The 23,623-nt window shown below is 32.7% G+C and overlaps 1 protein-coding gene across 2 annotated transcripts in view; it reads left to right on the top strand.

The window, feature by feature from the left end:
* CEP85L (centrosomal protein 85 like) overlaps positions 1-23,623 on the top strand; it is a 114,986-nt gene that overhangs the window by 5,203 nt on the left and 86,160 nt on the right. For both annotated transcript variants that reach the window (XM_016153602.2, XM_016153592.2), the window contains exon 2: positions 10,996-11,157. In XM_016153602.2, the coding sequence (XP_016009088.2) occupies positions 10,996-11,157 (162 nt within the window). The remainder of the gene's footprint in view (positions 1-10,995; positions 11,158-23,623) is intronic.

Genomic DNA, 23,623 nt, shown 5'->3' with positions numbered 1-23,623 from the left:
GAGATGCTTTTTAGAGATTCAGGTAAGATGTTGAGTAGGAAGTTGGTATTCAGTTCAGTAGGGAGATAGGAGAGGCAGAGAGGCAGAGGAATTTTGAGAGTTACTTGTGTATATATGATGTTTAAAGGTGATCACATGGAGAAAATATAGAAAAGACAGCAGAGATTGTAGATAAGACAGCAGAGGATCAAGCTCTGGGACATTTAATGTTCTGGTCTGGTAGAGGAAGAAGAATCATCCAAAGAGACTGAGAAGGAGCAGCCAGTGAGATAAGAGTAAAACCAGGACGTTGTAGTGTACCAGAAGAGAAGAGACTGTAAAGGAAGATCACCAAAGTTTCGTGCTTCCAAGAGGCCACGTAAGATGTCAGAAGAGAATGGATCAATGCCACTGGCCAGTTTCAGTGAGAGACTTAAAAATTTAAAACTGGCTGAGACTAAAGATTCTCTAATCCAGTGAGCTCATTTTATTGTGTAGAGATTGATAAATAAGTGCTCAATAAATGTTTGAAATCCTTTCTTGTTATCACTTTTCAAGCTAGGGTAACCAACTATCTGGGTTTGCCCAGAACATTCAGCTTAAAACTACGGTAAGTTCCTCCTGGGATGACTTACTTTGAACAGTGTCTGAGCCTTGACAAGAGGACTCTGCCTAGGGCGTCTGAACTGGTGTTAAGTGTTCCTTTCCATCAGAATAGTAGATTTTCTCGGTCAGGGAACCAGACTTTAGTGTTTAGTTTTATTTCATGTTTTGGCTTGAGAATCTACCTCAAAATAGAACAAGTTTTCCCCAATATCTGAAAGTAGAGTGTTCCTTTGAGACCTTTATAAGCCAAAAATAGCATAAAGTAAAGAAGTAATTACCATTAATTTTTATGGGAAAATTTTTTTGGGTGTTCTCAGGCTCAGAAAATAACATACCAAATCATGCCAAATAACACATAAAACCTAAAATAATATTAGCCTAAAGTAAAAGCAATGCCACTCTCACTGCTCAGGGTGTATACTGCCTTTATGAGGGCTTGCTGCAAAGGCAAACACTGAAATATATTTTTTTTACCTTTTTTCATAAAAGTGAAAATCCTCTTTGGATTTCTTCCTGCTTTTGAAACCAGATATTCCTCTTCTTAGAGTTATGTCCTAATAAACCCATCATAAATTGAAAATATCTTAAGTTGAAAATGCATTTAATACATCTAACCTGAACATCATAGCTTAGCCTGGCCTAGACATGCTCAGAACACTTAGATTAGCCTCCAGTTGGGCAAAATCATCTAACACAAAGCCTATTTTATAATCAAGTAGAATAGCTCGTGTAATTTATTATGTATATTGTGTTTGCACCATTGTAAAGTCAGATCGTAGTCAAACATCTGGGTTGGGGACTGTCGTACTAATGTAGGTCTTTCATAAAAGTGAAGTGGCAAAAAGCAGACTTTTGAAAAACGGGACATAGCAGTACCTCTGTGTCTATTTTTGCTGCTTCTGCAATAAATTGTTTTAAGAATTCATTAGATAGTGTTAAATTAATTCCAATTGATAAGGTTTCAAATTAAAGAGAGTGAATTTAAGATTAGGAACTTTGTTTTATGCCCTTTTTACATAGATGTCTAGTGAATAAACTTGATTGCTTTATTTATGCTACTTTTTAGTACTGAAGTTCAGAGTTCTGAAATGAACCATAGTTTTTTACTTATCCTTCTGGAAGAGAGTGGGATGAAGGATTGGGGCTGCATTTCACGTAAAGTTAAATATTTTCTATGAAGTGGTTACATTGCTCTTATAGAGACAGATTATGTTTATTAACCAGTAGAAATATATATTGCCTTGCCATGACATCGCTCGAGCTTTTGAAGCCTTTTCATTAATATTGAATATTCTATCTCATTTTAGGAATAGTGTACAGAAAAGTTCAACTAGACATGAAGTTCTTTAATTTTGTGGCGATACCTATAAGTCCTCAAAACTTATTTTGGAGTGTTTTAAAATTTTGTTTTAGTTCTGGCATTTAAATGTATATGGAATTTTGGTTCCTAAGTATCAGAAAATAAATGGCTAATTGAGAAATATTAGCCTACTCTGCTTTTGGAGGTCAGTAGCTGCATACATAAAGCATGTATTAGGTCTAACAGCTTTTTTATTTTGGAAAATTTATGTTAATTAAGGTTTTAATTTTCTCCTGCTTACTGATTATCCTTCTTAGTTTTGGCATAATTTGCTACCATGTAGAAATTTTCTCTTATTAGTTGGTATCATGAAATAGTTATATTCAAAGTCAAAGGTAAATCCCTCCAGAATACATTTGGTGTACTCCCTTGTGCTTGTAGTAGTTTTATTGAAAACCTCTTATTAGTTTTTACCATACCTTATTTTTCCAGTTTATAAATGGAAACAAAGGTTTATGAGAGGCTAATTATGTGGTTCTCATTCCAAATAGCTATAAAAATACTTTTTGAATACAGTATTTTATGTAATCAGAAGATAGGACTCTTGGCCTGTCGCACACTGAAATAACAGGCATGTAATTTTTTTCATAGAAGGAGATAGTCTTATTTCTGTTGATTGCTACCCCTAACCCTTTTGAGTTCCTTGTTTTATATAATATTTGATGGATATTTATTGGTTTGAATTCATACTTTTACTGTAAAAGGTGAACTACTTATTTATCCATCTGATTATTGTTCTTAATTGAGAGAGTTTTAACCTCAGTCTGAACCAACCTGTTTAAAACTCTTCATTGTTATACTAGAATTTAAAATTCAGAATCACATCTGAAGAATATAGTCATACCTTTCATGGTAGTGTTTTAAATTTACGATAATGAATGAATGTCCAATTTTTTTTTGTATTTAGAAAGCAAAGAACACTAGTTTTTGATTACTTAAAATCTGATGTAAATCCGTAACTGCATGAAGGCCAATTACAGTTCGATTAAGATGTAACTGACATATAACATTGTATTAGTTTGTATATTGTGTACAATTTAATGGTTTGATGTATGTATATATTGCAAAATGATTACCACAATCAATTGATTTAACATGCACCACCAAACGTAGCTACAATTTTTTTTTCTTATGGTGAGAACTTTTAGGATTTATTCTCTTAGCAGCTTTCAAGTATGCTGAGAGAGTATTGTTAACTATAGTCAATAATGTTTTCTATACAATATTATTAACTATAGTCACCATCCTATAAATTACATCTCAGAATTTAATTGTCTATATCTTATAACTGGAAATTTGTACTTTTTGACCATCTTTACCCATTTCCACCACACCCTCTCCCTGGCAATCAGCAAGCTGTTCTGTTTCCATGAGTTGGTTTTTTTAGATTCCACATTTAAGTATAGTCTTTGTCTTTCTCTGTCTGGCATATTTCACTTAGCATAATGCCCTCAAGGTCCATCACAAATGGCAGTATTTCCTCCTTTTTATGGCCGAATAATATTCCATTGTATAAAAACACCACATTTTCTTTATCCTTTCATTCATTAATGGACACTTAATGTTGTTTCTGTGTCTTGGCTGTTGTAAATAATGCAGCAGAAGTGTGGGGGTGCTATATGTTTTTGAGATAGTGATTTTGTTTCTTTTAGATATGTACCCAGAAATGGAATTGCTGGATCATCTGGTACTTGAGGAACCTCCATACTATTTTCCACAGTGGCCGTACTAGGTTGTATTCCCACCAACAGTTTGCAAGGATTTCCTTTTCTCTACATGTTTGCCAGTACTTGTTTTTTCTTGTCTTTTTGATGATAGCCATTCTGACAGGTGGCAGGTGATATCTCATTGTGGTTTTAATTTGCATTTCTCTGATGATGAGTGATTTTGAGCACCTTTTCATGTACCTAATGGCCATTTGTTTGTCTTTGGAAAAATATCTGTTCAAAACCTCTGTCCGTTTTTAATTCAGATTGTTTTTTTTGTTACTGAGTATGAGTTCTTTACGTATTTCAGATATTAACCTCTTACCCGATATGGTTTGCAAATATATTTTCCATTTTATAGATTGACTTTCCATTTGAGGGTTTCCTTTGCTGTGCAGAAGCTTTTTATTTTGATGTAGCTCTGCTCTTTCATTTTTGCTTTTGTTGCCTTTGCTTTTGGTGTCAAATTAAAAAAAATCATTGCCAAGATCAGTGTCAAGGAGATTACCCGCTATGTTTTCTTCCATGAATTTTATGGTTTCAGATCTTATGTGTTTTGAGTTGATTTTTGTGTGTGGTGTAAGATAGGGCTCCAGTTTCATTATTTTTCATATGGCTGTCCAATTTTCCCAACAGCTTTTGTTGAAGAGACTCTCCTTTCTTCTTTGTATATTCTTGGCTCCTTTGTAGTAAATTAATTGACCATTATTTATGGGTTTATTTTTGGTCCAATTTTTCTGTTTCATTGATCTATGTGTCTCTTTTTATGCCTGGCACCTTTTAAAAAATATCTTTACATATTCATCTGATTGTCACAACAACCCTAATACGATAGGTACTCTCCTTTTTCTCTCCTTTTACATGTGAAGAAACTGAGGTACAAATTATCTAAGTGAATTACTCAAGGTCTCATTGCAAGTAAGTGGTGGCACTGAGCTTGAACCAAGGTAGTCTAATTTCAGACTTCACATTCTTTTTCATTAAGCTATGTTATTAATTTTATAATAAGAGAAAAAATTAAGATTATTAGAATCACTTACTCTAGAGATAAACAGTACTGAAATGGAGCGGAGGACTGGATGAAGAAAATAAGTATTACTATATTAAGATTCTTCCATCTTAGCTAGACATTCTCCAGTGTAGTACAAGATTTTCTTTTTTCTTTTTCCTGGTTATTATTAATATGAATATTTAAAAATGTGTTTGAATGTTCTATTTAATTTTTTATTACTTTTTTTTTTGTCTTTTGACCCTGTTGGAGTTAGTTTTCCTATATTTATTAGGAATTTTGGTCATAAGCTCTACAAACCATTTATAAGCATTTTTTTTAGCTGCTTTGGAAAATATTTACTGATCTTTAAATAGATACCTAGATGTAAACTAGCTCAAAGGGTAGTTTAAAATATCCTGGATTTAAAAATAAACAGACAACAACAACCCTCCCCACCACACAAAAAACAAAAACTGTTTTACTCCTTCTAAAGAATATTTTTTAGATCTAATTATAAGGCTTCCAAAATTTTAATTTTATACCATGAACATTTATTGGGTACCCAGTGGTAATAATGACTGCATTTATTGAGACCTTGCCTAATTGCGCAATTCTGTGCTAAAGACTAAAAAAAGAAAAAAAAAAATTGCTGTTCCCAGTTTGGTGAGGGAGAAGAAAGTCACATACATATGGGTTAATTTAATTTAGTAAATGCTGGAATTTTGAATGATGTAATGGGAGAGCACAAAGTAGTAGTTATTTAATGCCATCTGGAGGAATCAAGGGAAAATATTTAGAGGAAGATAATTGTGTACTGGCACTCTTAAAGAAGGTGGAGAAGGGCAACAATTTGGGTCATGGAAGAACCTGATCTGTTTGGAGCCAGCGATTGGGTATGCGTGGCTAGAGAGTGTAGGGGAGCTGGAATGGGGAGAGGTAGGAGTTGCAAAATATTAGAAAATGAATCTGCTAATTCGTGAAGAACTTTGCCAAACTTAATGAGTTTGAGTTTATTTAATATGCAATAAGGAACCCAACAGACCTATGTAAGCAGGAGAATGGCACAAATATATTTATTTTAATATAGGGTTGAGGCTGGCTCTGGTGGAGTTACTCCAGCAGAAGATCCTTGCAGTAGTCCAGCCAGAGGATATGATCTGTGACAGTAAGGGATGGAGAGGAGAGATGTAATTTAGTTACTAGCGAATAATTTCAGAGACTGATTAGATGTATAGGTTAAGAAAAAGAGATTTTTTGTTGTATTCTCTGGATTTTTTTCCTTTTTAACTTAATCGTACATTAATTTCTATCGACAGTAGAATTGGGGCAGTTGAAGGTCCCCATTCTGAACTTTGTGCAAAAGTACTGTGTACTTGCTAACATTTCAGAGAAGTTAAAATGTGAGATATGTGCATCTTATGTCATATGAGGGTGAATATGCTTTGATATTTTTTGTTCTATTCTCTTATTAGAAAGGTTGGTCTCAATCTACTGAATGGGTGATAATGTGCATTTTGAAAAATGCTGAAATTTGTGTTCATGAATTGTAGCAAATATATTTAGCTTTTTATGTAATAGTGTAAATTTGCTTTGTCAGTGGTCTGGCTTTACAGTTGTCATTAAAAAATAAGATTAGTTCTAAGTGCAGTTACAGATATATTAAAATATTGTAGAAGACTTAGTATTGTAAGCATTTTAACTTCCAATTAAAAAAAAGCTCCAGAAAGAAAATACAATAGGTTACTTCTTCATTTGATGCTACTCTTCCTATATTTTAAGTGTGAGATATGTTAATAATTTTTACAGTAATTTATCCCTGGGCATCAGTATTCTTGTACAAGAATTGAAACTGATATTAAAAAGTATAACATACTTTCTTCCAAAGAGAAGTTCCAGTATATGGTGTGTTGGGATCTTTGCTATTACAGAAATACTTCTTTTTTAGAACTGATTTTACACACTCATTCAGTCTTTTAATGTGATGGGGCCTAGATAAGACTTTATTGTCGGAGATCACCGAACCTTATTTTTTCTTTTAAGAGCATAGACATGTTTAAAAATTAAGAAGTTCCCATTTTATTAGCATAGTCATAATTACTATGTGAGACAGTTTTCCTTATTATGTTACCTGGTGAGCATATTTCATGGTTAGTCTTCACTGCTTTGTGATTCTGGATTGACTTGAATAGAGACAAAACAGATCATTCTCAGACTGAATTCATTCACTACAAAGATTAGAATATTATTTTATTCGTGACATTTGTTAATTAGCATCAGTGTTCTAGGTACAAAATGTATATTGGATCTTTTTTTAAAAAGAAACATATGTAAAGGTTAAGAGAAATCTGAGTTCAGATTGGAGATCATTGGAGATCATCAACTTGTATAGGTAATTCTGTCATTTTATTTATGTTGTAATTTTGGGAAACTTGAATGAATTGCTTTGCTGCTTTCTTTAAAAGGAAAAGTTTAGCAAAAACAAGATCACTGTGATAGCTTCATAAACAAATTAAAATATCTTACCGATCTAAAAGAATAAGATGTTCTGAGTATGACGTTTGTTTTCCCCATTGGTTGATCCAGTGATTTGTCTGATATGATTTGACTTACCTGCTTCTTTTTTCTACAGCTCTTTCGATGAAATACCTTCCTGGAAAAAAGACCATACCGATCTTTTGTCAAAGTATATGAGTTGCTGTGTTTCCCCAGTAGAATATCCTACAGCTTTAAAAAGCTTCATAATTTTCTTTTCTTCTAATGGAATAAGATAATTATGATATTGCAACAAATGTGTAGCTATCAATCAAAACAAAGAACCAATCTATTCTAAACACTTTATTTTGAATTTGAAGAAACGCTTCTCCCTTTAAGTTTATAGATCTAATTCATTTAATGTACATTTAATATGCAGTTTTATATTTCTGAAAGTTTAGAAAAGTTATGGTAGTTTGATTTATATGTTGGAAGGTATTCACTTTGTTTCACTGTGCCAAATAAAGTTGTACCCATTCTAGGAAAAACATCTCAGTACTTCCATTAACAGTTACAAAGCACAAGTCCTTCCCATTATCAAAATAAATTAATAATTACCAGAAGAATAAAAGTATAAAGGTCAAAGAAATTCTACCATCTAGAGAAAACTGCCAGTAGTATTTTGTTGTATTTCTTTACAGTTGCTCTGTGCATTCTTTGAATCTTTACTATATGCTGGCTGCAGCACTGAATAAGGTCTGGAACACATGGTCTTTGCCCTCCATGAGTACCACTGCAGTGTAAAGGGGTAGAAACATGAACTGATAACTTCAGTTTGATGTGGTGGGTGCTAAGCTTAAGACAGGCAAAAAGAAGAGTTTAGAAAACTAATTCCTAGACAATATGAAATCTGAGGTTATTTGTGAATTTCCCATTAAATTTTATGTCTTATTATTTAGATTGGCAGCACAAGCATTTTATACTTTTAGATTATCATCATTATTTTAATGGCCAAAATTCTTTTCCCTTTGTCCCTTTTGGGTTTATTTGTAATTGGTTCTAATTAGAAATACTGCTTAAGGTACTTTCTTTTGTCTGTAAATCTCCACTCCTCTAAATGTTGGATTATTTCTTTTTTTTTTCCCCTTAGCTTTATTGAGGTATAATTGATAAATAAAATTGTAATATATTAAAGTATAAACATGATGATTTGATATAAATATACATTGTGAAAGGATTCTCACCAGAGTTAAACACACTCATCACCTCATATATTTATTTATTTTTTTAAGGGTGAGAACACTTAAGTTCTACTCTCTTAGCAGATTTTAAGTATACAAAACAGTGTTAACTACAGTTGTCATATTCTATGTTAGGTTCTCATCTTATAACTGAAAGTTTGTACCCTACTGGTCTCTTCCTATTTCCCCCCAGCAACCACCATTTTACTCTCTTTAATTGACTTTTGTTTTTGAATTCCACATATGTTGTATCATATATTTCTCTTTTTTTTGGTCTGGCTTATTTCACTTAACATAATACCCTTCAGTTTCACCCATGTTGTCATAAATGGCAGAGTTTTCTTCTTTTTTATGACTTAATAATATTCTGTTTTATATATATCTCACATGTTCTTTATCCACTCATCTGTTGATGAACGCCTAGGTTGTTTCTATACTTTGGCTATTGTGAATAATACTTCAGTGGACATGGGAGTTCAGATATCTCTTTGAAATAGTGATTTTATTACCTTTGAATTATATACCCAGAGGTGGGTATTAATTTATATGTCCACGAAAGTATATGAACATTTCCTATAATATATTTATTATTTTTCAAATATTTGTCAATAATATTTAGTATTATAGATAATATTATAGATTATTTTAAAAATCTAAAAACTATTTAAATTTTGTCTGTTTACTTGGTCATTTCTCTTGTTTTTAATAAGATTGGACATCTTTTTATATCTTTAGTTGCTATTCTCATACTATTTATGCTATTTTCTGGGTATTCACAAAAAAATGTCAATAGGTTTGCATTTGGGAGAGATAGAAGTGGGCTGGTTGTCCTTTTTGATAATGGTTTAGACATGACTTTGAGTTCCTTTAGATAGGATACTACCTGAAGAAAACATTTTGGTATAGATTATAGACAGTTAAGAGTTAAAGTAGGCCTGGTGACATTACCTTCATCTGATGCTTTAATGTGTGCTTATTTGAATATAAGGACTAAGATAAGTGCCATCCTGAGAGGTTTAGACTCTACAGAGTTTTGAGTGGTCATTCTAGATCTCAAAACTAGTAGGAGTGTCTTTAAGGCCAGTATTTTTTCAACTTGTGTTAATTTAAATGTATATACCTTTTGAGGCTATTTATATACCTCATATATTTATAAAACTGTAGACATTAATAAAAACTCAATGTTGGGATTAATATGGTAGAAAATAGCTTCAGGTCGGGTTTTATTATTTTGTTTGTGTATTTTGATTTTAATATTAAAAGTGATAAAAATGATGTAATTAATTCTATGGACATGTTTGTCATTTTGTGATCCTTACCTTTTAACTGTTGGAAGCTGCTCCCTGCATGCCAATTTCAGGTGTGTCACATGATAATTATAAAGATGTCTTGTTTCACATCATGGTAGTAAGTGGCCATTATGTTATTCATCCTTTACTTAGTAACTGCAGTTGCAAACATCAAATACAAATGGAGGCATTGAAATTATGTGATAATAAATCTGTTTTTTTTTTTAGTTAGCTATACAGACAGATACAGTGGTATTGAAATTAGGTAGAAATAATCTCCTTTGAGGTAGCTCATTAGATCATCTGTATTATGCTTATTAATTTTTTAAGAATATCATTAAAATGAGAGCCCAGAATTGTACAGAACTTTTTAACTCTCACAAATAAGTCTACACAAATAAGGCTCCAATTTGAAATTGTGTTAGTGCTTAATAAAGATGAATGCTTCTATTGCTTTTATATAAAATTCAACAGATTTAAAATCGCTCTTTTGATACTGTAAAAATTTCTAACTATTTATTATTAATTTCTGCATTTATCCTTCATGAACTAGTCATAAATAGTTCACAGACCAGCACTGGCCATGGATATACTTTGATTTGCCATTGTAATCGACAATAAAAGAATAAACTAATCAAAAAAGTAAAATGATGGATGAATCAGAAAAAGGCAAATAAAAGTTAAGTAAAATAACATAAGCGAAAATAAAATTCAAGAGAACATCAAGAACGATAACTTAGCTAAAAAATAATGACTTAATGTAGCTCAAAAGGGAAAATCGAGCAAAGAACCAAGAAGATGCTGTGTTAAACTTTTATCAAAAGATAGCTAAAGAAATAAAGTCACTTAAAATAATGGAAAATAATTTAAAATTTTAAGTGATAGTATATAGTAGGAAAAAATAGATTTTTTTGATCTTCCATGAGCATATTCTACTTATATTGCCATGCAGTATGATTCAGTCAGACTTTACTTGAGCCTCAGGTCTCAGCTAATTCCTGTGTGTGGAATCACAGATGCCTACCTATACAGTGTTCCAGAGCAGAGCACTGACATTTCCAAATAGATGAAAGATTTGACATTTTAAATAAGAGCTATATGGATTGAAAACCTATATGCAAATATCAGAGTCCTTCAGCCAGAGAAAGCTGCTAAATCAGCATTGAATTTACATGTGTGTGACATATGTTTATTTGGTGAATCTTAGATATTATTGATTTATTTTAATTATTTGGGGCAGAAAATGACATTTTATACCTTATGTGTATTTTTTACAAGATCAGAAAAAGATACCTTCTGCCAAGTCATAGAAATTATAAGTGTGTCAATTTTTGCATATTTTTCTTTGTAGGCCCAGATTATTCTTCATCAGCATGGTTACCTGGTACTGAATCATTGTGGCAGGCCACAACTGTTCCATCCAACCATCGAAATAACCATATCAGGAGACATAGTATAGCTTCTGACAGTGGTGACACCGGTATTGGAACTTCCTGTTCTGACAGCGTGGAAGGTGAGCTAAAATTCTTAGTGTTTAGATATGACTATTTGGAGAAACGTTGTGATTGAGAACATTCAAAGAAGATGTTTTATTGTTCCAAATGAAGAAATAATGTTCAGTATTGTTATATATATATCAAATGAGATTGTCCTTCTGATCATATTCATTTTTCCTTCACCCACTCTTTAAACTAGACTTTCTATTCTTAGTAAATTGTAGATTCACATGTGATTTTAATAAATAGTACAGAGATTCTTTGCACCCCCTTCCCCATGGTACTATCTTGCAAAGCTACAGTACAGAATCATAACCAGGATATTAACATTGATACAGTCAAAGTAGAGAATATTTCTGTCCCTACAGTATACCTAATGTTACTTATTCCCACTTTCCCCTCCCCTTTAACTCTTGGAAACCACTAATCTCCATGTCTACGATTTTGTCATTTCAAGAATGCCATATAAATGCAGTCATGCAGTATGTAGCCCTTTGGAATTTTTTTTTTTTTTCCTATGGAGATTCATCCAGGTCGTTGCGTGTATCAATAGGTTATTCCTTTTGTTGCTGAGGAGTATGTGTACAGCAGTGGTGTTATTGGGTAGACCATGTTTTGCTTAGCCATTCACCCATTGAAAGCCATCTGGATTGTTCCAGTTTTTGGCTATTAGAGATAAAGCTGCTATAAACATTTGTGTACAGGTTTTGGTGTGAACATGTGTCTTCCTTTCTTTGTGGTAAATGTCCAGGAGTGCAGTTTCTGGTCATACGGCAGTTGCATGTTTAGTTTTTAAAGAAACTCACACTATTTTCCAGAGTGACTATTCTGTTTTCATCAGCAATGGGAATAGGTTAGTATGAGTAATCCAGTTTTCTTTTCACCCTTGCTGGCATTCAGTGGTTTTTTATGTGCTTGTTTGTCATCTTTGTAGTCTTTTTGGTGAAATGTCTCTTCATGTCTTGCCCATGTTCAAACTGGATTCTTTTTTCACTGTTGAGTTTTGAGAGTTCTTTCTATATTTTAGATACTAATGCTTTGTCGGCTGTGTGGTCTGCAGATATTTTCTTCCACATTGTAGCTTGTCTTCTCATCCTCTCATTGTCTCTTCCAGAACAAAAATTTTAAATTTGACAAAGTTCAGTTTTTTTTCCTATATGGATCATACTTTGGAGTCATGGTGAAAAATTCTTTGTCTAGTCCCAGATCTTGGAGATTTTTTTTTTCTTTTCATTATTTCCTTTATCATTTTATATTTTCCATTTAAGTCCATGATCCATTTTGAGTTAATTTTTTATAAAATGTGTGCATTTGGTTGTTCCCAAGACCATTTTTAGGCCCAATGATTTGCTAGAAGGAATCACAGAATTCTAAAGCTGTTATACTAATGGTTGTGCTTTGTTACAGTGAAAAGATTCAGATTTAAATCAGCAATAAAAAAAGAAGGAAGGGGCAGGGTCCAGGAGACACCAGGCCCAACCTTTTAGTGACCTTTCCCAGTAGAGTTGTGTGGACAGTGTTTAATTCTCCCAGCAATGATGTGTGACATCACATACAGAGTAATGCTAACTAGGCAAAGTCACCTGAGCCTCGGTGTCAAGGATTTTTATTGCAGGCTGGTTAGTTCACATAGTTAGTTGACTGACTGCCTGGGTGGACAACCTTAGTCTCCAGCCCTTGAGAGGTCCAGCTTATACCACATGGTTCAAGGCTTCTATTGTAAATCACATTGTTAGCGTAGACTGAATGGAGTGACCCAAGGTAAACAAAGACACTCTTATTAGATAGGATATTCCAAGGGTTTAGAGGCTCTTAGAAACTGGACAAGAGCCAAAACTTTCTTTGAATGTGCAGGATGTGGAAAACCCACACGAGTTAATTCTTTCTATATAGTGTGAAACTTAGATTAATCTTCATTTTCTTTGCCTAATCTTGAAATAAGGTAGAATAATTATTCTCATTTCATTCTTATTTTTCAGAATTATTTTAGCTCTTCTCATTCCTTTGTTTTTCTGTATAAGTTTTAGAAAAATTTTGTCCGTATCTGGTAGTTTAATAAGAATTGTGTTGAATATATATATGGGGAGGATTGACATCTTTACTTTTTTGACTGTTCAGTTCATTAACATGGTTTGTTTCTGTTTAATTTGCTAGTATTGTACAGTTTTAACATGCCTGTCCTGTACATGTTTTGTTAGATTTACACCTAAGTATTTCATTTTTGGATGATCATAAATGTCATTGTATTTCTAACTTTGGTGTCAGTGTCCTGTCATTATTTAAAAATACAATTCTTATATCTGGTGACATTGCTGATCTCTTTAGTTGTAGTTTTTTTTCCTGTGGATTTCTTGGGATTTTCTCTGTATACAGTTATTCATCTGTAAACAGGGATGTTTTTCCTTTCTGATCCGTATACCTTTTATTTCCTTTTCTTCACTAATTGCAGTGGCTAGAACATCCAGCACAGTGTTGGATGTGAGTTCAGTTGGAGTGGACATCCTTAACTTTTTCCTGTTCTTAGAGATAAAATATTCAGTTGTTTACTGTTAAGTAGCTGTGTAACAGATATTAGCTGTAGGTATTTTGTAGATTCCATTTATCAATTTGAGTTAAGTTCCCCTGTAGTTCTACTTTACTGATTTTTTAAAAATTGTGAGTGGATTTTGCAAATGGTTTTTCTGCATCAATTGACATGATATTCTTTAGCTTCTTGATATGGTAGTAAATGTCATTGCTTGACATTTCAAATATTGAGCCAGCTTTCCATCCCTGGAATAAACTCCACTTGTTCATGGCGTATAATTCTTTTTATATATTGCTGAATTCTGTATGTTAGTATTTTGTTAAGGAATTTTTTTATGTGTAAAACTATTGAAGTTGATTTCAAAGTCCCTTAAAAAGTTTATACACTAAAAAAAGAAGTTAATTTTAGGAAGGAAATAAAAGTAAACCAAACTAATTTTCTCTAAATGTAAAAGTTTATTATCTTTAAAAAAATGAACATAAGGGCATTTACTTTAAGTGGGAAGTTGGTAGGTGATATAAAAGAAAATGTCCCACTATAGATATTCTTTTTCAAACTATCAGGAACACTAATGGAATATTTTCTTAAGCTGTAAATGATAAGTAGAGTTACTATAATTGGTAATAATTAGTCATAGTGTTAGAACTGCATAGTTTTTTAGAAATAATTTGACCATTATACAAGTGAATAAACTGTTTCCCAAAAGATGAAATAACTACTCATATTAATATGGTGGTTAAGAGCATAAGCTGTTTAAACCTGTTATCACTTAATTATCTGTGCAACCTTAAATAATTTCTCATTTCCTGGAGCCTCAGTTTTTTTTTTTTTTTTTTTTGGTCACTATATTGGAGATAATGACTCTTTTTTATATGTTATGAAGATTTAATAACATGATTTTAAAATTGCTTAGTGCATTGTCATTTTTCCCTTAAAAATGATTTCATGTTTTCCTTTGCTCTATTAATTTTTTTCACATCTCTTTTCCTCAAATTTCTCCTTCCTAAGAAGGTTCTCTAGAGTAGCAGTCCCCAACTTTTTGGCACCAGAGACTGGTACTCCTGTGGCAATCTAATGCCCCATCTACCACCCCCCATGAGTCTCTGTTTGTTTGTTCTGTTCATTTGTTGCTTTTAGGTGACAGAAAGAAATCTAACTAAGTAAATATATATATATGCCTTACTGTTAAAGTGTACAGCTGAAACTTAATGAATTGCGTTAACCAATGTCACCAAAAAATTAAAAAAAAAAAATCTAATGCCTAATGATCTGTGGTGGAGCTGAGGCAGTGATGCTAGCTGAACAGCTAGCAGCAAATCACTTCCTGCTGTGTGGCCTGGTTCCCAACAGGTACTGGGACACCTGCTCTAGATGACTTACCTAAAACAGTGATACTTATGCTGTTACCCTCACAGTTTTGTACTAATACACCTGCTTTATTTTGCTTTTATTATTTGTATTACAAAATAAGGACCAGTATGTACTGGGTGTTCAGTTTCGTTCAGTGAAACAATGCAGAGTTTAAGTTAAGGATCTCGTTAGCCTGATTTTGTACCTGGTGTTTCCAAGGTTAGAGCCTCTTTAATATTCCCACAAACAGAGGAACTCCCTGTGGTACATTCCCAACACTTGTATTTTATGCTCTGTGTTCTTCAGTCCTGGTTCAATAACTAACATTTTCTTCATTTTACAGGTTCTGGAATTTTGTTCTGATCTCTTTTGCTGATGGTTTTACATTGTTTATTGCCATGAATTTCCACTTTATTACTTCTCTATCATTTTATTGAGTCTCAGGAAGGAGAGAATATAACTTTGTGAACTCAGGCAATGATCCTGAACCAAAAACTTTGTCATGTAAATGAAAAAATGAAGATTAAAAAAAACTTTAAAAAATTGTAAAACATTTCCTTCCTGTCAGTGTTTCCTTCCTGACAACTACTTTATGTATTTCTCCACTTTTCCTGCCCTGCCCCCACCTCAATTTTTTATAAAGGTAATAAATGTACATTTAAAAAATCATAAAGATGAACATAATTTTAAAAGTAAATTTTTATTTCGAATATTATTAAATTTATAGTCTTTGAAAAATTGAACTTATATAAAATTAAACAGAGCAAAAAGTGAAATCCTTTACTTCCTCTCCGCCAACCCTAGATTTGTTTTCAGAGCTCACAAATGTTATTAGCATGTTGCATATTCTTCCATATCTTTGCTGCACATTTATTCACATACACAGGTTTAAAAAAAAAAAAAACTAGGTTAGCCCATGTATGCTTTGTGATTTGTTTTCCTCTTTTTATTTAACTTTTCTATATTGGATTTCTTGAAAAAATAATTTTCAGTGTGAAATGATTCACATGACCTAACCCACATCACCAGAGGCTCCTAGAATTGAGCTATTCTTCAAGGAGATCCAGCCACTGAGATAAGCTTAGAACATCTGGGTTTAACCTCCTGGGCATTTAAGAGTAAAGCAGGCTGTCATGAAGCCTATTTTTTGATGTATTGGAAGGAACAAACAGAAAGAATAAAAGTCCTTCTACCATTTTACAACAGATGAGCTAAACAACAAATATGAATAAAACAAAAGTCGAGAATATCTATTACATATATATAGCATTTCTCTAGCAAACATATCAACCTAAGTACTTTTTAAAAACAGATGTTTATTTGTAACCTTAATACATGAGAAAAAGGTAGCATTTCAAAACAGTAGGGAAGGGTTAGGCCTGAAAAAATGGGCATGAGATCCTGACCTCAAACTGTGAGAAAAGTAAATTTGAAATGAAGTAAAGTGCTAATGATTTCTTTTAAAAATCATAAAGATATTAAGATTTATGATTAAATTTGTATTCTTAGGTTTGAAATATTCTTAAGTCACAAAACATTTGATTTAGTAAAAACAAAAAAATTAACATTGAACGTCATTAACAAATACTAAATTAAAATATTTAGGGACATACTGAGAATAAATATTTGTAATAAAACTAACAAGGAAATAATATTATTTAAAGAGCTCCTACAAATAAGGTCAGTGCCCCCAAATAAGTATTCATTTTTAAAATTCTAAATGTTTCATAATTTAAAAATTTCTATAGGTATAAGTAAATAATTCATGGAAAATACAAATGGCCACTAAACACTGAAGAGATAATTAAACTCAGTCACAGTGAAATGAAAATCTAGGCAGTGAAATACTGCTTTTCACCATTGAAATTGCCCCTTTTTTCCAAAAAATGGACTATAATGTCTAAGTTCTAAGCAAAGATGGGAAAAGTAGTACTCTAATAACTAGAACATATATTCAGCTTTTATAGTGGGCAACTTTGCAATGATAATAAACAACTATATAGTTATACCTGTGTTCTAGATCTAGACACTTAAAACATGTTAATAACTCATTTAATCCTTATATTAACCCTCTGATGGGAAACACCAAGAGGTTGAATTACTTACCTGTAAATCACATATATAAAGTGTATGTATTCTTCATTCAGTATATATACAGGTGAACTAAGATAATATGTACAAGAATATTGTAACACTTTAGTAAAAAATTAGAAATCATTTTAAGTGTCTATCAGTAAGGAAATGGTTAAATATTTTACTGTGTATCCGGTTAAAATAATTAGGTAGCTATATACCTACCAGCCTAGAAAGAAATTTAAGCAAATTTTCACTTAAAGATGACAAATTGAACTTTCTACCCTAATTTTGTTCCTTTTTAAATCCCACTAAAACTTAGAAAAACAAGCAAAATGAAAACAACCCTATGATGATGGGGAGAACAAGAGAAAACCACAGTAAAATTCTGAGAGCTATAAATTAAAACAATAAGTAAGAAATTTTCTTAGCAGATCCCAAACAGCTGAATCCTAAGTCAGCAACGGACAAATTCAGGAACAAGTCATCAATTTATATTATTAAAAATTCTTAAAAATTCTCAGGAACTGCCATATTAGACTTGCCAGGTTTGTTCACTGTATGGTAACTATTTTCCCCCTTTCTATATTCTATTCTTTGAATGTAAGCCAGATGAAGAAGAGTAAACTCCACCTCCTAGAAAAGAAAGTATCTAAATTTAGTATTTGGAATTATTCTTTAAGATACATTTATTTCTCCTCTCTCATTCATTCATTCATTTATGTCCATATGATCTCACGTATATACATGGTTATTTTTTAGATTAAACTTTAGACTTTATTAGAATTTCACCAGTTTTTCCATTGAAGTCCTCCTGTTCCTAGTTTCTGTCCAGGAGACCACATTACTTGTAGTTGTAATGTTTCCTTAATTTCCTCTGGTCTGTCACAGTTTCTCCTTTTTTATTTTTCATAACCTTAACAGCTTGGAGGAAGACTTGTTAGGCATTGATAGAGTGTTTCTCAAATTGGATCTGTCTGATGTCTTCTCATGATTAGACTGAAGCCATACTATACGTTTTAGGAAGAATACTACGGAGATGAAAGTGCTCATATCATATCGAGGGTACAGGATACTATGTTAATATGACATCATTGGTAATGTTAATCTTGATAACTTGGTTAAGATGTGTTTGCCAGATTTCTCTACCATAAAACTATTATTTTTCCTTTTACATACTCTTATTTTTTAGAGGCAAGACACTTAAGTCCAGCCCGTACTCAAAATGGGAGTAGGAGTACTGAGTTCTACATCCTGGAGGGAGAAAAGTATCTACATATTTATTTGGAATTTTTTTATAAGAAAAATTTATCTCTTCTTCCTCATTTATTTAGTCATTTATATCAGTATGAACTATGTATATTTCTTTTATCTTTTGGGTTATAATTCAATAATATTAATTTTGTTGCTTAAATTATTCCAGTTTTGGCCATTGGGGACTCTTTCAGGTTGGTTCCTGTGACATTTTGTGCCGCATTCCCCTCTTTTTGTTTTTATTGAGCACATCTTTGCTTTGGGGAACCAGAGGGTGTTTCATGTTCATCTTATATTTTCCCCATCCTATCCCTGGAATCAGCCATTTCTCTAAGGAGCCCTGGTTCCTTTTATTATAGGGTGGTATTTAGAAACCAAGATCTGGGTGCTGGGAGTGCTTGTTACTGTTGGAGTATCATTGCTTCTAGGCTATCACAGAGGACAGAACTAGGTTATGTTGGCATGTACACTAAACTTTGTGTGTGTATATATATATACATATATATGTCTAATTATTTTTCTATGTCTATCTATAAGTATCTATATTAAGCTAAACATGGGTTCATACTGATGTTTTTGACTCTAATCCAATACAGCAGAGCTCATTTTAGCCTCTTTACCTTGCTTATCTATAAATTCTTTCTCAAACAATGAGATACCTCCTACTGTGTGCCATCCATTTACTTATTTATCTAGCCCTCAGCATATAAGTAAAGCAGGTTTAGAACTGTTATCCTATACTACTCTGTATTAGTTTTCTAGGGCTGCCATGGCAAAATATCACAAATTGAGTGGCTTAAAACAACACATGTATTTTCTCACAGTTTTGGAGACTGACTGCAAGTCCAAAATCCAGGTGTCGACAGAGCTGTGCTCCCTTCAAAGACTCTAGGGACAAATCTTCTTTGCCTTTTCTAGCTTCTGGTGGTTGCTGGCAATCCTTGGCATTCCGTGGTTTGTGGCATCATAACTCTGTCATTCCTACCTCCTTTACATGGCCACTTTCTCATCTTGATATCTGTCCCCCGCCCCTTCTCTTTCCCCCTGCCTCCTGGTCCTTATGGGTATACTGATCATTGGATTTAGGCTCACCCTATTCCAGTATGACCTCATTTTAACTTGATTACAACTGTAAAGACCTTATTTCCAAGTAAGATCACATTCACAGAGACTAGCCATTAATGATTCAATGTATTTTTTTTTGGGAGACACAGTTCAATCTACAGCACTCTTTATTATAGACTATGTGGTTAAACAGAAAGGCATAAAGTAATTTCTGGAGAATATTAAGTTGAATTGAAAATAAAGCGAGAGAACTGCTTTGGTGGTTTTTTAAAAAAATATCAAGCTTATTTGGTCTCAACAATGAATTTTAAAAATTAACCTTTTTTTAAAGGAGAGAATGATTTTGGAAAGGTAAATTGAGGATTTAAAAGTTGCAGAGTGGATACTCTGGGATTTTATTAGTGTTATCATAAAGCTGTTCGCTTTTTTTTTTTTTTTAGGTGAGGCAACCCTTGGTTGACCTCACAGTTTGCAAGAACCTTGTCAGCTTGCAATCCCTTATTTTTTTATTTTTTACCCCTATAGCACCTGGTCTTCCTAGGTGGTCTCCCATCCAAGTACTAACTAGGCCCGACCCTGCTTACCCTGCTTAGCTTCTGAGATCAGACAGGATAGGGCTTGTTCAGGGTAGCATGGCCATAGGCTAAACTTGTTTGCTTTAAGCAACTCATACTTTAAAAAAAAAAAAAAATTTGTTCCTGTCTTATAACTTTTCAAAAATTTACTCGAGATTGAGATATAAATTTGTGTGACTTTTGAAGTTTTAGCTTAGAAACCCGATGTTCTTTTTATAGTCATTAACTTCAAGCTCCATAGAATATTATGCTTTTAATTTGGATCCAGCTGGGAATTTTTGTTTCTCAGTTCAGCCAAGGCCACATTGTGTCAGGGCTGGGAAGCTGCCTTTGCATAATGACTGAAGAACTGAAAATACCTCTTTGGAAATAAGACTGTAATAGCATCTTTTTCATAATCTCTAGAAACTCTTTGATCTTGTTGTGTATAATTATATAATTACTCATCTTTTCTGTTGTTATTTAGAAAACTGCCTTTTCTCTTTATTCTTTTCATTAATTTAAAATGAGTTTATATATGTTAACAGTAAAATCACTGTATTTCTCACAGAATAATTTATGAAGTATTAAATACAAGTACCTATAATCATTCAGGGATAAAGTTTGCGATTTCTATTTTCTCCTTGAATGCGGCTGATCGTGAAAACGTTAACATTTTTTGGTCTTCCATTAGGTCTTGCCATTACCTCCAAGTCGAACTTCGACTCCTTTTCCTGCCACGTTTTTAAAATTAATACTTGGAACAACTAGTGATTTTACTGGTATTTTACACTGTACTATGTAGAATATTCTAATGGACAAAGAAGCCATTTAATTTAAGGCATGATCATAGTAAGTAGTGTTATTTAGAGCCTATTCTGTATAGATAAAGCAGTGTCAAAGTTTGAAGACAGTAGGCAAATAGGGCAAGAGTTCTGGGAAAGGGCAAGCATTATAAGAAAAGGTAGATGAAAATAAGACAGAGTAGCAGGACTCTGGAAGACTGACAGTAAATAACAAACTTGAGATGTTTATGGAAAATAAATCAGAATTATGGTTTGAGTTATTGCTGTGATAATAATGATTTTGATTTTTTTTTTTTTTGACTATCTGGGGAAATGAAGTGTGTGTACTCCTGTTAAAAAAGTTAGTTATTTAAAATGTTATCTGAATATAGGAGATAGTTTTAGCAGGCATATAAAAACTATCTAAAAGGAAAGTTTGGTGTGTTTTGCTTATGTAACACTTGATTCCAGTTAGAATATGTTTTCTTTCTTGAATTTATGTCTTTTTGAAGTTCTTATGATATTCACTTCATGAGAACTATTCATTTGCTCTTTACCTTCTCTGTTTTTTGGTAAGTGTTCTAAGTCGTCTCATTTATAATCTTTGTTTTTCATTTGTTGGATTTCCTTCATGGCATATCTCTTTAATGCCAAGGTCTTAGAGAAATTATTGAATATTGAAAATAGCCTTGCATAAGAACATAGCTAATAACCTGAAAGGTGTTCATCTCCTTCTTACTATAACCTCCAGCTGAAAATACCATGACATAGAAGTATGTTAATTTCTAAGTAATATGCATGAAGTTTGGACCAGCTTTATCAAATGTAATTTGAGTTATATAATGTATCTACAGAATATTTTAGTTATCTGCCTTTAACTCTTTTTATCATTTTGACAGTAATAAGAGCTTCACTGCAGTAGGGTTACCCTAGTTCCTTTGGCAAAGAGAAAGTTAAGGTGGATGTGGTGGGATATAAAGTTTTGAGTTAGGGAAGATTTTAGACTGGAGAATTCTTGAAATTATGGAGTTCTGTTGCTCAGTTGGGAATGGGGAAAAGGAATAATGTCAGTAATTCCTGCAGGGATTCTTCTATGTGGTCTGAGGTGCAGGCTCTCAGATTAAATTAGGATGGAGGAGGGATCACTCTTCTGGAGTCTCAGAGCATAATTTGCTGCTAGGCCACTGAGGTGGAGGTGAGCAGGTGGAAGAGTACGATTTTAGTAGTCATTTCAAAAATGAAGTTTGGTTGGAAATTGAGTGTTTAGAAGGAAAGAGCCTGTTTTTCTACTAGGCTGCTCTTTGCAAATAACATTATGCTCATGTTATATAATTCAAATATTAACCTGTAATAGTAAATTTTAAGCTCTTATTTACTTTTATAATTGTTTCTCTTTGTCTGCAAGACAACTGTGGTTGAATATAGGTATACCTCTGTATACTAAATGTAAATTTAATTTTGGGAGTACAGGTCAAAGTATGTAAAATATTTTTCGTATAAATTCTTAACAGTCCATCCGTGAAGTAAGTCATCAAAATGTTAAACATTCTGTCTAGTTAGACCCTCCAACCCACTCTCCAATCTTTAGTCTTGTTTGGTTACAGCCGATGTTCCAAGTTATGCTCTTTGGACACTACTAAATCTTCAGAGTATCTTGTGAATAATCTGAAAAATAACTTGCATTCTTTTCCATTTTAATATGGTGTTTTATTTTAACTCTTTAAAAACTTTAAATTCATATATGAGAGTAGAATAACTGAATGACAAATATCCAGTTTTATAAATAACCATTATATAAATAAAGGTACCTTTTCTATATTTTTTTCTCTAACCTGCAGCTTTTAGAGGTTTATTCATTTTTCAGTTAATAAATACTTATCGAAGACTTACTGTGTTTCAAGAACTGAAGAATTGGAAAGAGATCCAAATGAAGGAGAGGATTACATCAGTATCTCAGCAGGAATGGGACTCTAGTACAGAACAGTGTTCTAAAATTGCTGTGGAGAGATTCACTTTCAGCTATGGTATTTTGAGATTTCAAATAATGCTAAATAAGGGTGTGAGATTTTTATATTTAACAAGAAGTTGAGACATTAATTTAACATTAGCAGCGTCACTTTTTAGCTGTGGGAATTTGTTCATGGGGTGTCAAATTCCAGTTGGTAAGAAATAGATCTGTGACATGAGGCTAGATGCGTTTGCAAGATGACCAAACTGTAATATAAACCACACCAACAGATCATCAGTTTCTTCTTAGATTTTCTCTACTAAGACCTGGAGGCCATGTAAATAGCTATCTTTGGCACAGAAATTAGTTTGAGAAGTTGTTTTTGAAGTATGCAGCACTTGTTGTATAAGGCATAACCTAGACGTTGAGCGATTAAGAGAGAAACAAGAGGAAACTGGGAGCATAGGACCCTGACACCAAAAAGGAATTTTTGCTGAGGCTTGGTTTTGTAACCTTCCATGGGACAGTTTTCCTCTCCCGTGTTACATGGCATCAGATTCACAGGCAGTTCTTTTATCTTTTAAAGTCTGATTTCTTAAATGTAGTCTGTAATAGTTTGTTTGGGCTGATTTTCAGGCATGTTTATATATTTACTAAAAAAAAGATACAATAGAGTCATTTTTTTTTTTTGTTAATTCTCAACTGTTAATTTGTATTAATAATTTTCTTATTAACCCCATTTATTTTAAATAGGAGGGACTGATAAGAATGGACTTTAGTTTAATCACATCTTTTAGCTGTATTTACTAAGAAATAATAGGGCTGTTGAATAATATCAATTTTGAGGTCATCTTATGAATAATATATATCAGAAAGGAAGAAAAATGAGAAAGGTTACCATTTTGTGTATTATCTTTATCTTATGAA

The sequence above is a fragment of the Rousettus aegyptiacus genome, unplaced genomic scaffold, assembly GCF_014176215.1.
Source record: "Rousettus aegyptiacus isolate mRouAeg1 unplaced genomic scaffold, mRouAeg1.p scaffold_m13_p_1, whole genome shotgun sequence".
Taxonomy (NCBI): domain Eukaryota; kingdom Metazoa; phylum Chordata; class Mammalia; order Chiroptera; family Pteropodidae; genus Rousettus; species Rousettus aegyptiacus.
This window is presented reverse-complemented; position numbering and strand designations above follow the sequence as displayed.